The sequence below is a fragment of the Beta vulgaris genome, chromosome 3 (assembly GCF_026745355.1).
Source record: "Beta vulgaris subsp. vulgaris cultivar EL10 chromosome 3, EL10.2, whole genome shotgun sequence".
Taxonomy (NCBI): Eukaryota; Viridiplantae; Streptophyta; class Magnoliopsida; order Caryophyllales; family Amaranthaceae; genus Beta; species Beta vulgaris.
The window spans coordinates 54,201,338-54,220,089 of NC_079204.1; the positions used below are offsets into that span (position 1 = coordinate 54,201,338).

At 30.6% G+C, this 18,752-nt stretch overlaps 1 protein-coding gene across 1 annotated transcript; it reads left to right on the plus strand.

The window, feature by feature from the left end:
- Positions 1-1,126: 1,126 nt before the first annotated feature.
- LOC104889545 (WAT1-related protein At5g07050) lies at positions 1,127-4,948 on the plus strand. The gene is made up of 7 exons (XM_057393182.1): positions 1,127-1,494; positions 1,627-1,689; positions 1,791-1,907; positions 2,374-2,623; positions 3,254-3,439; positions 3,523-3,647; positions 4,234-4,948. The coding sequence occupies exons 1-7, from the start codon at positions 1,286-1,288 to the stop codon at positions 4,532-4,534; spliced, it is 1,251 nt and encodes a 416-aa protein (XP_057249165.1). The 5' UTR covers positions 1,127-1,285; the 3' UTR covers positions 4,535-4,948.
- Positions 4,949-18,752: the final 13,804 nt, after the last annotated feature.

Below are 18,752 nucleotides of genomic sequence, written 5' to 3' on the forward strand. Positions count from 1 at the left end.
TTTATTCCGTTGCATGACAAATGCCTAATATGAAAGGCCCAACAACCTTGTGCTCTGATACCATGAAAAGATATACACAAATACGACCCTCCTTCTCATTAAGCACTCGACACGATATATATGTTACATGCTTCCCTTAACCTAGAATTCAAGATAAACTAGGAAATAACCACAAATACAGGATATTTACCCAATATAATATCGTAACAAATATTCACAATAATCACAATATATTTCCTTGATATATTCTTCCTTTTTATTAGAAAACAATTACGCATATAATCATGTATTCAAAATCTTTCTAAAATGCTCGATGCCCATGATCCCTATAATCACATAGTTCAAGAGATTCATCCCTTTAATTCAATATATATATATATATATATATATATAATCTCTACTACTGCCAATTGCAATTCATATCTAATAATCCCTACAACTTAATATAAGTAACATCTTATTTATTAGGACTCTTCATATATGAACATTATACATTAAGGAAATTAATCGGCAATTTCCCATCTTAGACTACCAAGTTAAGCTTGGCCTAGTAGTTGGGACAATTATGCTTTCCAATCTCAAAGTTGGGATTTCAATTACCACTAAGACTTTAGGAGCACTTTAAAGAGGGACATTATGATCTCCCTCACCCTCTCCCTTTACTCTTAAAGTATCTACCTTGCTAACCCGGGTCGAATCGAATTGTCTGTATGAGTCAATTCACCTTAGACCTTACCAATCTAAAAAAATTCCCATATTAGACTATACAAATACAAAATATCCAAAAAATACTTCTGTTGCCAAAATATATACCCTTAGGCCTTACAGAACTATACAAGTATCAAACCAGCCACCACTGCCACAACAAACATTAGATGGTGGTAGTAATGTTGTCCACAACTAGCATAAAAAAAAAATTAGTTGAAAAATAAAACCAGAATATTCAACTAGATCCCACCTGGGCCCTTTCTTTCATTCAAGTGGTAATAGGGGGATTCTTACGTCCTCCAACATACCCCATCCTGAAAAAAAAAAAAAAAAAAAAAAACTTAATTGCATCATATCTATAAACTACAATCATTTAATATTTTAATAGTCCCATAATAATTCCAAAAGCATATAATGCCTATATATACCAAGGTATTTGCTATCTTCTTCCTTAGGAAAACACAAGTTCATTTTAACAGTTCTAAGTGTTTTCTTCCTTACTAATTAATCTCTTACAACACAACTTTTCTCCTACAAAACTCTAACACAAGTATCAAATTCGAAAAAGAAGAAAACAATGGAAGGAAAAGGAAACCATAATAGTAACACTTTCTTAGAGAAAAGTAAGCCATACATAGCTATGATTTGCTTGCAATTTGGTTATGCTGGGATGAACATTGTCACTAAGGTGTCTCTTAATGGTGGGATGAGCCACTATGTCCTCGTCGTTTATCGCCACGCCTTCGCCACTGCTGTCATTGCTCCTTTTGCTCTCGTTCTTGAGAGGTACTCCCTCCGTTTTTTTTTTATCATTCTCACTTTCTCGAGTTTTTTTTTAACATGTAACGAAATTGTAAATTATTAGTAGTAATGAATTTTCCTAACATATGCTTTTTGTTTCTTGTTCTGTTTATGCAGGGGAATTAGGCCAAAGATGACATTTCCCATATTCTTACAAATTTTTGTGTTGGGTCTTCTTGGGTAATTTCTTCAACTTATTATTAGTCATATGATAATTAAGAAAACATGAAGTATATAGTATTTATGTATCTAATTATTCTTCTTCTTAATCACTATTACAGGCCTGTGATCGATCAAAACTTCTACTATATGGGATTGAAATATACATCTCCTACCTTCTCATGTGCAATGAGCAACATGCTTCCAGCCATGACATTTGTTATGGCCGTCATATGCAGGTATTGCGCTCATAAAGAGTCACAAAATAATCAAGCCCACTAATTATTTCAATCATTACTAATGTTAGATATCACTCATAATATATACTCCCTCCTCTTCAGAATCTAAGACATAGACGCTTTACGAAAATTTATTTGATCACAAAGATCTCTCATAATATGATAAATCGTTGGATTCGTTTTGAAAAATACTATAATAATATTTTTTAAATTTTTTTTTATCAACATAAATGAAGTACATTAATTGACAAAGTTCGACCTCGAACCTCGTACATACCTTATATTTTAAAACGGAGGGAGTAATATATATCATCAAAATTAATTAACTAGTATAGAGTATAGACATCAAAAACAATATTAATAAAAATATATAGATAGTTGACATTTAAGCTTGATAATCCGCCTATGATATAAAGATAGTACTAATTAAGTTTGTATATGATGATGCAATAATTTTTATGATTAGGATGGAGAAAGTGGACATAAAAAAGTTAAGGTGCCAAGCGAAAGTGGTGGGTACTATAGTAACAGTAGCAGGTGCTATGTTGATGACATTGTACAAAGGTCGTGTCGTCAACATGTTTTGGTCTGCTCATATCCACCCTGCCCACACCGCTTCCGCCGCTGCTGCCGCCGCCGCCGATAAGGATTGGGCTAAGGGTTCTATTCTTCTCATCTTAGCCACCCTTGCTTGGGCTGCCTTTTTCATCCTTCAGGTACTTTTAAGTTTAAACAAATTGCACATTTTTTTAAAAAATTAGTTATGAATTAAACCCATTTAATTTGTATGTCATCTGCCTTTGTAACTTCACATGCACAAATTTAATCCCAAGAAAAAAAAATATAAATATTTTAACCATGGTGGGAATTCGGAAAATTGTTTTACTTGTTACTTTACGACTTTTCTTATGCTTCCTCTGTTCTGAAATAACTGGAAAAAATTTCACATAAAAAAAGAGAGGTGTATCACTTATTTTTAAAATTTCACATATAGAATTCAGAGATTCATTTATTACTACAAATCATTGCTCCTCTTTAATTTAACAAATTGCCTTAGCATAAGTTGTGAATTAAACACAATTATATTGCATATGCCTTTAGATACTTTCTCATGCATAATTCTAAAACAAAAAAAATAGAAAATAAAAGAAAATAAACTAATATATAAAAAAATGGTGGGAACTTGGGAAACTATCTTACTCATTGTAGTATGACTTTCTTATATATATATATATAATGGACTTCCTAGATTAATAAATTACCAATGATTGGTCCAATTTATTTTATAAACAATTGTTGTAAGAAACTTTTTTTTCTTAATTATTTTTGGTTTTGTTTGGATGTAGGCAATAACAATGAGGAGATATTCAGCTCAGCTTTCACTCACAACACTAGTATGCTTTTTGGGAACCTTACAATCAATTGCTGTTACCTTTGTTATGGAGCACAAACCCTCTGCATGGACTATTGGTTGGGACATGAATCTTCTGGCTGCTGCTTATTCTGTAATTAACCACTTTTACCCTGCTTTTATCTTTCTTATTTTTCTTCTTATATTTAAAATATTTATCATAACATAATTAACATAATTTGTATTTTTTTAAAAAATAATCAATACATACATATCTATCTAAGTATAAAAAGAGGACCTGTTTTTGCCACTGCTTTCAGTCCCCTGATGATGATTATTGTGGCTATCATGGGTTCATTCATCCTTGCTGAAAAAATCTATGTTGGAGGGTAATTTTCTCTTCTCTGTCGAAAAGTAAAAAGAATATAATAATCTTTTTTAGAATGACACAGATTGACTGCTGATGTAATTCTCTCACAATCGTAACTGAAAGTATCACATTTTTATATAGCACGTAGTTTTAGAAAAAAAGGTATACCGTATTTTTAATATGACAATCATAATAATTCACTTACAACCCTGATAGAAAATATCAAATTTTTAGATGTTCCACAAATAAAGTTCGCGTAACGCAATTTCCTTACACAACTATAGCATGCACGTAACCCTAGCTAGTTCGCATAATTTGGCTCATATAATTGAAGTCGTTTTCATGTATTATTGTTAACTTTTTAATATAACACATATGAAGTATAATGGTACGTCAAAATATTATGATAATACCAAATGGGAAATATGCTCAATTTTGGCATGACACCACCACCTACCCTAAAGTAGAGTCCATACTTTAACCGAAAGTACCTTTAAATTTTGTGATAATCTTCATCAGTCCATTTGCACATATATATGCTATATCCTTTGTGAATAATATGTACATGTTCTTATACATTTTCCTATATTATTGATCGTTTGCAGTGTTATTGGGGCTGTTGTGATAGTGATTGGATTATACTCAGTACTATGGGGCAAGTACAAGGAGTACCAAGAGATTGAAGCTGATCAGGAAATTCCTGAAGTAATCAAAGGTCCTAATAATAATAATTTCTGTAATAACGAAAGATCGGGTACCATCTCCGAAGACTTTGAATTAAACGATGTTGAATCACAAAAAAACGTCGAAGCTAGTCGTGTTCCGAACGTGGTGATTAGCTCCCCCATGCCACAACCTCCCATGTTAGCCATGGAAGCTCCTAGGAAAGGAGGACAAGTAGCTTAGGGTACGTACATATATATATGTAGTGTAGTATATATGTATGTACTTGCTAGTAGTACATTAAGATGTATGAGAGGAAGAGGGCAATTATATTAAATTAGGCATGGAAAGTAAAATGGGCTTTTTTGTAATTTGACCTCACTTTTCTTTCCAACCCAACCACCTCTTTCTAGATCTTTTGGTGTGTTGAAAAATTAACATGATTTCACTTTCTTCCCCCCTCCCCCTTTTGTTATTTGTCACTTTAGTTTGATATTGTGGGATCAAAACATTTACATGTAATAATGTATTTTGATTAATTGGAATTAGTAAATGGAAAATGAGGGAGCTTTCTGGATATAAAAGCGTGTGTATATCTTGCTGTTCTTTTAGTATTTGCTCCTTTTTAATGGTATTTTAATCATTGCACTTCATAAATATATTGAGTTTCAGCTCATTTATATTATTTGGAAAGTATTTTAGGTGATATTTCTTCCGTTTTAAAATATAAGGCATTTATGATTTATGAAAATTTACTTTTACTACAAATATATCTCATAATATGATGAACAAAAATTATAAAAATTATACCCTTGGATTCGTCTTGAAAAATACTATGATTAACATCATTTTTTAAATTTTTTTTATGAACATAAATTGAGAGTAACTAACGGTCAAAGTTCGACCTTGAACATTGTGTGTGCCTTATATTTTGAAATAGATGGAGTAATGTGTTGGAAATTTTAGGTGCTAAAATAATTAGTAATGTTTGAGAAGCATGTAAAATATACTTTGAGGTGGTTAAAATAATGACTGAAATTGATAAGTTAAAATCTTTAACTTATTTGAATCAGCTGACTGAAATTTTTGAAAATCTTCCTAAAATTTTGAAGACTACTAATTTTGGCAAAGTAATTTATCAACTTAAACCACTAATTTTATCAAACAGTGAATTAATTAACTACTTTTTTAATTTTAACTATTCTTTGTTAATTTCAACTGACTTATCAGTTTCACCTCTTTTTATACACGCAATTTGTTTAAACTCTTTATGTTTATATTTGATTTGATATGTTATACAAAGAAAGAGCCAAGAAAAATCTGATTCTCTTTTGTGGCAACTGGCAAATGGATGGAAATTTTGCATGCATGGAATATTGCTTAGTATAGTTGGTTTCTTGGTATGACTCCACTATCTATTTGGGCGTATATGTAATTATCGATTATTTTAACATGAAAGAATCACTTGGAATTTGTTTTAAGGATCAAACAGAATCTATTTATGTTAGTTGGAATCTGATGCTTTGCTCAGGCTTTCCTAAACCTGGCTTCTTTCAACAAATAATTAGGATTGGCTGAATGATTAATTAGTTCTACTACAATGTATTAAAAGGTCACACATGCTTAAACCTTAATTATATTTATTAATAGTTAGATACTTTTAAGCAAAAATAACAAATACACTATCATTATTTTATATCACCAACCATAAAAGAAATTGTAGTATCTTTGTATAGTATATATGCTTTAAGAATTCTATTTCTTTAGGGAAAATTTGATTCTAATCCTTTGTATATGATGTGGGGGATGTCAATCTTAAAATAATATACATTCTTCTTTTGCATGAATCAAATTTTTCATACTTTCTATCACCTTAAATAAGTGATCCATTTCTCTAAAAAAATTCTTAGAAAAAAGAAAAAAGTATTACGTTTATTTTAGAACAGATGAAGTATCAAAATTCGTTCGGCGAATAAGTATAATATCTATTTGATCTACTAACAAGTTGAGCTACACTATTAACCCGCCGAATAACGAAGTTGGCATTTGCAAAGGTTATGAAACAAAGCTGAGGACGCATGTCCTTTAATCAACGTCTTGAGGTGATATGAAATGGTGTTTTCTAGCGTGTCATGATTTGGTTTGGTCTTTTTGATGTGTCTCACCTTTGATGTACGTTAAAATGGTTTTTCTTTGGTGATGCGTTTGCTTTAATTTCTCAATTTTTTTTTTAGTGAGATGCTGATTTTGGTGTTGTTTGTGGGGTTTTCAATTTGTAGCTGGGATGCTGTACATGCATGCCTCTAAATGATAATCAATAGATCTAGGCAAATAAAATTGGGTGCATGCAAAAATCGGTAGGGTTTAAGAAGTTATGAAGGGATGAGGGTGGCTTCATTGCACCGATGTTTGCCTAAATTGGATAAATCATAATATGTTTAGGATTTTTTGTTGGTAAAATTTATTAAAATAGTAATTTTTTCAAAAAAACCTATTGTAATACTTCTTTTTATTACATAAGACCATATCAATATTTTTCGATCAAAAAGTCAATTTTCTGACATTGACTTTTCTTCCCCTTCCTTATTAAATTGGACGACGAACCTATTTTTTTTCTATTCTAATCCCTTAACTAAACCCTTTCCTCTTGCTTCCCATTCTAAGAGATTAGGGTAGAAAAAATAGGTTGGTCCTCTCTTAATGAGAAAATGAGGGAAATAAAGTCAATGTCAAAAAAATTGACTTTTTTGCCGGAAAATATTGATCAGCTGGTCTTAAGTAACAAAGGAAAGTATTATAATAGATTTTTTTCAACAAAAAAAGTTATATATTAGTTTTTTTTACTAGAAACAAAATAGTTATTTTAATAGGTTTTTTGAACAAGAAGTTCAAATCTTTATTATTATGTATACTTAAGAAAAAATATATATCAGATCTTGTTAGATTCGTCTCAATGTATATTTTCATAATATCCACTTTTGTAATTTTTACTTATGATAGTTAGAGATATAAAGATTTAAAATAGTGCATTGACATGTTTACCTAAGAAAAACGGATCAAATAAAAAAAAACAGAGGTATTATTAAATAAAAATAATAATGTGCTATAGTATTATAGCATTGAAAACCTATATACAATGTTATTTACATGATGTCCAAGCTAAGAACGTCTCATTCAAGCAAACGATTAGGTTATGTTTAGTTCACCTTATTTTTATTGATTTGAACTTATTTGATCTAATTTGATCCGAACCTTTTTTTTTTTAATCTAATTTGATCTGATCTGTCTGATTTGGTCTAATTTGAATTTATCCGATATGAACTTATCTTTATAAAATATATTATTACTAATATTATTTTGTATTTCATTACTAGTATTACTATTACTATCATTTTATTACTATGCATAACTTTTAATGATGATGATGATGATGATGATGATAATAATAATAATAATAATAATAATAATAATAATAATAATAATAATAATAATAATAATAATAATAATAATAATAATAATAATAATAGTCATTATTATTATCATTATTAGTTTTTTTTTTTTTTGAAAATGACACATTAGTATATGAACACACAATTAAAAATAATATAACATATATTTTAGGTAAAAAAATATGTTTGTTCATGGTAAAGATAACATATTGTTCACGTCTAAGGTGCGTTTATGATAAGAATTTAGGAAGTAATGAAAAGAACATATAATGATAATAATAAAAAAAAAAAACATATATTGAAAGAAATACAAAATATATTTAAAGAACACGTTCTAAAAATAAATATAAATGTTATTTTTATATTTATAACATGTTTGGATTTAACTAACAAAATATTCTTTGTTATATCATTAAATTATTCTTTTTATTATAAATAAACCAATAAATATATAGAGTCATATGATCTTGAACAAAATTGTTAGATATTCTTCTTATATCGTTGTCATTTTTTAAAGATAAGTTGAAATCCCCTGCAGTTGAAAATTTCGAGCGTGATACCAACACCATTAGGTTATCTCATGCTACTCATATTTTATACTTCCTCCGTTCTTTTTCTAGTGCAACAATGATATTTTTACACTATTTACTCACTACCCTTTCACTATCTCTACATAAGGAAAAAAATAGTTATGTGAGATCTTGTTAGATTCGTCTCGATTTATCCTTTTAAAATATCAAATTTGTATAAGTTTTACTAAAACATAATTAAATATATTAATAGTTAAAGTTGTGCATTGGCAAGCGTGAAAACTCTATTGTTGTAATAGAAAAAGAACGGAGACAGTATAAACTAGTAACATATAGTTTATATTATTCTGTCAAATTTGTTAAAAAAAAAAATTAAACATCATATACTATTGTCAAAAGAACATCACATATTAAAATTGTTAATTAGAACTATAAAAAAGAACACGTACAAATGCCAAAAGAACATTCTTCTTCTTGAACACCAATAGCTTCAAATAGTGATATCAATGACATTCATAATAATAGCAACGACATTAATAATGATTACCAAAATTAATAATTAATAAGTACAATAATGACAATAATAATAATGATCCTTTTGAACAAATGTACTAGTATATAGTGATATTAATAGTAATAATAATCGTATAAATAATGTTAATAATAATAATAACAATAACATTAATAATAATAATAATAATAATAATAATTATTATTATTATTATTATTATAATTATAATTATAATTATAATTATAATAATTATAATTAATTATAATTATAATTATAATTATAATTATAATTATAATAATTATAATTATAATTATAATTATAATTATAATTATAATTATAATTATAATTATAATTATAATTATAATTATAATTATAATTATAATTATAATTATAATTATAATTATAATTATAATTATAATTATAATTATAATTATAACTATAATTATAATTATAATTATAATTATAATTATAATTATAATAATTATAATTATAATTATAATTATGATAATAATAACCATAATAATAAGTTTTTAAATATAAGCATAATCTGAACTGAACTAATATGATCAGATATGAACTTATCTGATCTGAACTTATATGATCTAATCTGAACTTATCTTATCTGGTCTTATCTGAATTTATTTTTTCTAATCTAATCTAGTCTTATCTAATTTGATTTAATTTAGTCTGATCCGAAATAAGTAAAAATAAGGTGAACTGAACATAGCCTAAGACGGCTCACCCAAATTATAGATTTTGTCGAGCTCTTTTATCTCTTTGACACAGCCTAGCAAGTAGCAAGCTTCCATGAATATACCTTCATCTATTGACTAACCATGCATGGATGACCCCAAATGCAATTTTCTATCTCCTCTATTTGTGTTTAATGTCCCGTCATCGGAACACCGTCAAAAATCCACCTCACACTGCCACCCAACCATTGGTTGCAGCCGCCATGCATCTCGTGGGGGTTGGAGACAACATAGATCATAGATGAGGATTGATGAGAGAGAAAGCAGATTGCTCATCAACATTAGGAAGATGATAAAGAAAGATAGAGAAAATGGACCTTCGCATAATTTGTTCAAGGATATGGTTATGGTTATGGTTATGGTTATGGTTAATCCTCTTCTGTCCTCTGCTTCCTTCTGCGCAAGAATCCACGCCCAAGGCTGGTGCTAGTAATACTTCCATGCATGCGTAACAATTAACATCCATGTGAAAAGGATGGGTCAAGGCAGTATTGAATACTACTCCCTCCATTCTATTAGTGCTGCAACGTCTTCTGTTGATACATTATTTTTTTTTTTTGTTGTTTGCACCCGCTTCATCCTTCGGGCTACATCCGGATCGAGTCCAAGTTCGGGGTGGTTAGGTTTCATTCCTCTCCCAAGGGTGTTGTGGGGATTTGAACACGGATCCGTCCTACCAAAGCCAGTCTCCATCACCGCTGGGCCAACACTTAATTAATGAAGATTTTGGAATTTGGAAATGTATGAGAGGAAAAATAGTTTTCGCTCTAATTTTAAAAGAAATAAAATGTTTACAAAAGAAAGAAAATCTGTTTCAACCATTAGTTTTCAATTTTAAATCTCTTGTCCAACTAAACAATCAATGAAAAATAGGAAAAAATCATTTTTTTTGGAGAACATTTTTCTCCAAAACAAACGAAGCCTTAAGAAAAACATGTGAAAAAGAGAGAGATATAGGTATAGATAAAGAGTAGGATTCATGTGATAGGAGAAAGATAGAGAGAAATATTATAAAATAGAGAAACATTGTAATTAATGCAAAACTTCCAAATAAGGAAAATCTTGCAATTTAAAAATAAACAAAGAATTATAACTGAAGGGCGAGTACATGAAAGGTTTGTCTTGCAAACTAAAATTAAATTAAAATTACTGATAAGCCTTGTCCATAAACTGATAAGTTATGCCTATAAACTTATAAGTTTTACTCATAAAATAAAATTAGATATACATAAACTGATAATTTTATGTCATAATCTTGTGTTATAAACTGATAAGTACAGTTTGTGCCAAAAAGCTGAGAAATAATACTACTTCCTCCATTCTATTAGTGCTGCAAGATCTTCCCTTGACACATTATTTGTTCGATTATGCTCTAAAACTAGTCAAATTAATAATTTTCCTAATAGTTAGGACTAGTTATTAATAGTTAGTGGGCTTACAACACAAAACGATGGTAAAACTAAAATGAAACGACATCAAAATTGTATAGTCCGTAAACATAACATATGCCCCCACAACTCAAGACTGATAGCAACTTTCATGCTCAACGTACAGAACCCATATCCTATACATCTGTGTTATATAAGCTAAGGGAAGAGTTATAATGTCCTTCTATAAAAGACTTATCTGCCCACTAATTTAAATGTAAACTATTTAAAATTTCTCATTCACTTTTGGATTTACAATTATATATAATAAGTAAAGTTATAAAGAGATAAAACTAACATAACAGGTTTAAAATTGTCATTAAGAGATTACTTATGATGAAGAAACTAACCTAACAAAGAAACTTTCTAACAATTGTAAAGCCAAAAGTATAAAGTTTTCTTTTACTAAAATATTCAATAACAATTACAAATAACATAAGATAAAAATTCATAAAATTACCAAGAAAAAAGAGTATAAATCATCTTTTTATTTCTTGATTATATTAACAAAGTCAAGATGTTATTCAATTGAAATTGTTAAACCTACTGAGAAAAAATAAGCATAGACCATATTCTCTTATATTCATTTTCAATCCTATGTTTTGTAAAGATTAATTGTAAGTATGAAGTACATGTTTATTTTTCGCGATAATATTAATGTTTTTTACGATTCCGAATATTAGTATTCATACTAATATATATATTGTCGCACGCATCGCGTGGATACGATACTTATATCACATATGCTACTCCATATATAATATCATTAGAGCTAGCTCTTCATTGTATTTCTATGAAGCAAATAAACTATGATCACTCGTCATGTTCTATTATTATTTTTCTCTAAATTTATGACTCGGATTGTCTTAAGAATTATCCATTTCTCTTTTGACACCTAGCTAGCACCATAAATGACGTATCAATGTTTGAAATTGAAAGGCCATTTGAGATTTCACAATCATTGGAAAATCCTCAAATGTTAATGGTATGTAACTTGTAGCATGATCCATGATGCATGTTTCCATCGTTTCTTTTGATTGACAGCAATAGTATCACTCAACTACAAGTCACAACCCTACGCTCCTCCCTTAAAAGAAAAATTAAGATAAAGACTAAAGAGATAGATATATAGGAAGCAATTTAATTGGTGGATGGCATTTAAACTACTACATAAGTTGCAAGATAATATAATTGCTTTCTAAGGTACTTTCTTCCTCTTAGATATAATGAGGTACTTTCTTATAAAAAGAAAATCAGGTACTTTAAGACCAAGAGGTAATTTATTTGACAACTTGTTTTAGACATGGAAATTTGAGAATGCCTTTTTGGTAATTTTTGATACAAAACTGGTTAGTTAAAGCTATAGGTTTAGTTGCCAAAGTATATATAGGGATAAGTTAAATCTTATGGCTTGCTTAAAGAGTGAAGATTACATCGTTGTTACGTTGAAGTCTTGCTTTATTAGAGAGACAAGCCAAAGTCCAGCTAATTATTACATGTATCTATAAATGTAACGTTAATAATATAGGTTGTTAAATTTTTAACAGAATAGTGAAATTAATGTGTATAGGCTACCCGTCAAGTTAGGTTGGTTGTATCTAAGCTTATCATGTTAAAAAAATATATATAATAATTTTTTTTAATTTTTTGGGTTGATTGGTAAGATGAATAACCTTTAGACGGTAACGTATAAGATTCGATTTAGAGACCCAGCACTTGAAAAAGAAGGAATTGTAAGGGAATCGGCCTCCTTCTAGTTCTCCTTACTTGATGAGATTTAAACTCCTCATCTTGAGATCATGAGGTGTAATCATTTTGGGTTTTATAAGCCGAGGGTAGCCACCAACAACTATTCTGGAACCTTTCCTCTATGCTTAAGCTAAGTAATGTGTTTGGGTTTCGTTTGTGTTGGTTCATAAAGCTACTAGCTAGTATAAGGGTTTTCTCACTTAATTAGAAATCAAAGGAGATAATCTGGTAGTTATAAATTCTATCAAGGGTGGTTGCTAGTGCCCTTGCCAAATTGCAACTTTAAGTAGTAGCTGACATCAAGTGCTTGCTTTCTAAATTCACCGGGGCTCAAAAAGATCAAGGTTGACCTAGTGGTTATAACGCCCTCTTTCCACCCTGTTACAAGAGTTCGATTCTCAGCACTTGAAATAAAGATCATCAACTGTAAGGAAATCCTCCTTATCTTAAAAAGAAAAAAAAAAGGGTTCACTAGGGCCCGTTTGATATCGTGAAGCCAATCAAACAACTAATTTGAAAGTCAATTGTGGTCACCTCACCAGTTCTGGTCTAGAGGTTGAAGCTCAAGCTAGTTCTAATTAACTCTCATTTATTCACCTTAATGATTGTTTAGGTATTTTATGAAGAGGGTTTCCTATATTTGTAATTCTTCTTATTATTGCATACTTGCTTGCAAGTTTAAAAGTGGTTATATCATATAAACACTTGGGTTTAGAAGGAGGATTAACTCCTCAAATTTCTTTATTGTAGGATAACTTACGTTTGTATAGCATAGAGGAAATAAGAACGAACCTGTATGACTGTATCAATATTAAATTTCCTTAGCATCAAGTTTTTATAATTTACTAAAAAGTAATTAAAGATATTAAGAGTTAAAATTGTGCATTGGCAAGCGTAAAAACTCAATTATTATAATACAAAAAGAATGAAGGAAGTATTTCACAATAATAAAACTGAGCGCAGTGTGAGTACATGCATCAGTAAATGATCAATAAAATTATACAGTTGTACTTGAAACTTGAGCTATTTCACCATTAAAGCACATGAAATCATATAGCCAAAATTGATGTCTAATGACGTAGGAAGCTAAGGTTAGCGAAACAATTCGACGAAGAAGTACATCATCGAAAAAGCCTTAAACAATTTTTACTAGTCAGATTTCCGGTGTCAGATTACTTAATAAAATACCTTTTCGAAAAGGAAAACGGGCCAACAAGTCCAACTCATCGCTATGTCGTGATCGACAGGCTTTTTAAGCCATCTGAGTTCATTTAGGACCGGAAAACAGTATTCTAATTATTTATTGATTTTGTTAGTTCCTAATTTTCGTATTAGGATTTTGTTTAGACTATTTAAATATTATAACCATCATTAGAAGGCGGCTTTTATCTTAATAATAATATTTGAACTTTTTACTCTTTTTCTGGTAGATTTTGGAGTTTTTATAAATGTATTGCTTGTAAATCTCTTTGTTCGTTTTAAGAAGTGTGCTTGCTTTTCCTTTGATGATTCCGACTGTGTCAGATATCACTTGTAAGTCTTCCAAGTGTTCAAATAAACTATCAATAAGATATTAAAAAAAAGTACTTAATTCAGAAGAAGGTTTTCCTCCTCCTAGCTCTCCACCTTTCTATTTTTGTATTCTTTATAGATTTTAAATTGTTGTTAGAAATATATCCAAAAATAAGGTTTCTTACAAACACAGAAAAGAGAGGAGTGCAAGACAGGATCTATAAATCTATGACAACTATATATAAGCAAAATGCTTACTTAGGATTGTATATATTGTAAGATGTAACATCTCCAACAACTAGCTCAAATTTGAATCAATTTGGGCAAATTGTAAGATGGAAACCAGCAATGAAATCCAGGAAAAAGAAACTTGTTACTTTGTCATGTCACCAATGAGGAAATTAATATCTGTGGAATGATTATGTCACCGGATTTGGAGGGCACACCAATATATACAGGAAAGTTCTATGATATAACATATGGTTGTAAAAGAAACCCTAGTTGACCTCAAGGTCAGTGTAAAACTCTTAACAAAACGAATAAGTTGAAATCTAGTCATCTAACTAGCAAATTGTGGATATAAAATTAGATGAAATGCTCGTGTAGTGGATCTTGTAGGAAAATTAGAGGTAAAAAAGTGTATAAGCAGAGGTAGGGTGAAAGAAATGTAGATAATGGAAGGGCCATTATTGTTGTGAAGTAATTTCTCGTTCTCAAATAGAAGTACATTTATCATTACTCATTGCTTTAACATAAATACAAGTATACAACATCAAACGAGCCTAGCTTCCTAATATTTAATTTGTACCAATGTCCTATGTTACATCACTGATTTAAGAAAGAATAAATCATGATATGTGTTGATTACATTGATATAAATAATAGATAATAGGTAAAAGAAAAAAAAAATTGATCCATATGAGCCACGAATGCAGTACAAAGTACAAAGAAGAAGAAGAAGAAGAAGGGGGATTCGAACCTGTGACTTGTTCACATCATCCCAATTTTAACCACTAGGCCAAGACATCTTTGATTATAATAGGTAATATATAATTGACTGCTTAGAATATTATCCCCTAATATACATTTTTTAAATGTTACCGATACAAATTTTCCGTTCTTTAATTTTTTCATAGCGAATCATAAACTTTCGAGTAATGCAAATAAAAAGCTACTAAAGGTTCTAAAAGACCATACATTTATTGTACCCAGAACTTTATGAGAAGGGATATTATATCTCGCCTCAGTTCTGAATTTGCTATGAAAGACTTGGGTGCCTTGCTTGAGTTACTTTTTGGGTGCCTATTTCTTTCCCAGCGCCAATATGCTTCTGAGATCATTGACAGGGTTGGAATGTCTACTTGCAAGCCTTCTCCTACTCCAGTTGACACTAAATCGAAGTTGGGTGCTACCTCTAGTGAGCCTTATGCAGATCCGTCTCATTATCGTAGTTTGGCTGGCATTTCTTATGTTGTGCAACAGGTCTGTCTTTACATGCATGATCCCCGTGAGGCTCATATGCATGCTCGTAAGCGTATTATTCGCTATCTATAAGGTACATTGGATCATGGATTACATCTTTATCCTTCCTCCACCTCCACTCTCATTTCCTATACTAATGCTGATTGGTCGGGGTGGATGTCTGGATACTTGTCGCTCTACATATGGCTACCGTGTGTTTCTTGGAGATAATTTACCGTCATGGTCGGCTAAGCGCCGACCCACACTTACCTGGTCCAGTGCCGAGCCTGAGTATCGGTGTAGCTAATGTGGTTTCTGAGTCATGTTGGTTACGTAATCTTTTACTCGAGCTTCATTGTCCTATCATCAAGGCTACTTTGATATATTGTGATAATGTTATTAGTGTGATCTATCTTTCTGAGAATCCTGTTCAACATCAGCATACTAAACACATAAAAATGGATATACACTTTGTTCGCAAAAAAGTGGCTCGTGGCCAAGTACAAGTCTTACATGTTCCTTCCAGGTATCAGATTGTAGATATTTTTACTAAGGGTCTTCCCTTAGTCCTATTTGAGAATTTTCAGAACAGTCTCAGCATTCGTGAACCTCCCGCTTCAACTGAGGGGGTGTGTTAGAGTATGTAATACATTGTATATATTATTAGCATCTCTGTATATTAATAAAGGAACGATTAGTTTCCTTGTTAGTAGCCTAGATTATAGGATATAGTTTGTATCATATTTAAACCCTTTTGGTTAATGAAATAATCATGGGATTATTCTCTTTCAATGTCTTTATATAATACTTCCTAGACTATTAGTTCTATTACAACAGTTTTTCATTAATTAAAACAAAAAGAAATTATGTAATTAACCGACTAATGCAGCGGCACTAATCCATCTATGCACAATCAGCTTAAATTCAAAAAAAGAATTAACAACTAACTTCCTAACACCCTATCCATGGTAAGCCCCTCTCCCCTTTTTGTTTTCAGTTTTTAGTTTTATTAAATAAATTAGTATCTCTTTATGGGATTTTTTTAGTCTCTGTTGTGGAGATCTCCTTCTCCCCTATGGGAGTTGTGAGTATGTTTTTTTTTTTTTTTAGGTATGAGAAATTGTTCTCATTGGTTGAAGTTCGAGACTCAACATGAAGGTATTGGAATCTTGAATGCGGTAAACATGGTTTGATCAAGAATGTTCTTCCCAAACTATGTCAGAATGATAGACTTCCTCATCAATAGTTGTTTGATTCAGCAAATACAAGGGGGTGTGTTGTATAGCTCGATCTGGTTCATTGTAGTTTTCTCGAAGACGAAATTGATTTAACATTGTTTGATTGTATCTTATTTTTCTTAATATCTATTGTAAATGCTGTTTGGCCTTCAATTAATGAAATTTCTCCTTTAAAAAAAACTTCCTAACAACCTCTTATAATTGTAGCGTCTCTCACCAGGTTTGTTGCACGCCTCCACAACCCTAATAGCTGCTGATCATGCCCTCCTTTGCCTCCTTGAATCAAGGTATGTTGCTTCTTGCCTTGGACTAGATTTGCAAGAGCCAAATTAAGGTGTAACAGCCACATTTGCACATTCTCCATATCCATGCCACCACTAGCTAGCATCATACTTAGCCCCATTACTTAGTCTCCTTTATATTATTACATTCTATATTTCTATGCTATAATAACAATTAAACTAACAAACAAACTGATTACAAGATGAACAACTGGCAGGAAATAACAAAATAACAATGACAACTAACTTGTTCAATCTCCTATATGAAACAAAGAACTATGATTAAAATTTTCTCTCTTCTCCCTCCTCTCCACAAAACCCTAAGTTTCATTCAATCTAGGGGCTACCGCTATCCTTTTGGATGGTGGTAAGTCCCTTTTCTCTTTTTTGTTACTAGTTTTTTATGTTAATATTTCTAATAAACTTTAATCTCTCCCTAATGGAGAGTTTTTCTACCCATATATTAAATTATATATACCCATATATTGGATTTTATATCTCTCCATGTGAGAGTTTGGAGACTTTGTCTTTGGATTTTTGTGTAATTCGATCAAGAGGTTGATTTGTTGATTGAAATTTGTGCGGGGTTGCAATAGATGTCATTACTTCGACTACAATCACTTGAATTTAATCTAGTTCTACTTCAAAACTACAAAAGATCGACATACCCCCACCCCCCCTTCTTGTAGCAGATTGCAACAGACAGTGATGTGAAAGACGAGGGTTTTCAAAAGTGTTAGATCTACTCAATGATTGTGGTTTTGTCATTATTAGAATTGTATTTATTTTCTTTTGATATGTATTTGTTTACTTTTGACTTCTATTATAGATGTCGTATAACTTTGAATCAATGAATTCATTTAAATTTCGAAAAAGACCTATGATTAAAAATCCACACTAACAAAGGGTTCCATTGAGAGAACCAAACTTGTTTGAATTTCATTTATGCAGTCACCCACCATGATAATGAGCTTAGCATCGTCCTTAGTGATTAGAAGTGAAGGGGCTATGCCAACAATTAGATTCAATATTGGTGTTGAATATATAACATTAATTGATCTCATCATAATTTAATGATGATAATAAGGAGAATAATTCTGATCAAACCTTTTTTTTGGAAGGGTAAATGAAGCAATATATTAAAAGAAGCTAAAAGAGTTTTAACAGAAAATCAAGTGATAACAGTAGCCGAGCTTATAGGTCCTAAATTACAACAACGACATAGTTGTTCAAAATTTATGTCTCAAGATGCAACGTTAAATTTATGTCTGATCAAACTTTGACCATCACAATTTTTTTGGTCTAGTAATTGGGGGTCAGATACACTCGATAGTAGAGGGAAAGTAAGGGAATCACCACTCTAAGTGTCCTTGGCAAAATTCGAACCCAAACTTTTAGAATCTGAAATAAGAGTTTTATCAAGTGAAACAAGCTAAACAACTTTGCATTGCTTGGTTTACTTGATTACACTAGTCCTTTTTTTTTTTAAGATACATGAGGTACTAGTGGATCCCTATCTCAGCGAAATATCCATCAGGAACCTAAAACTAG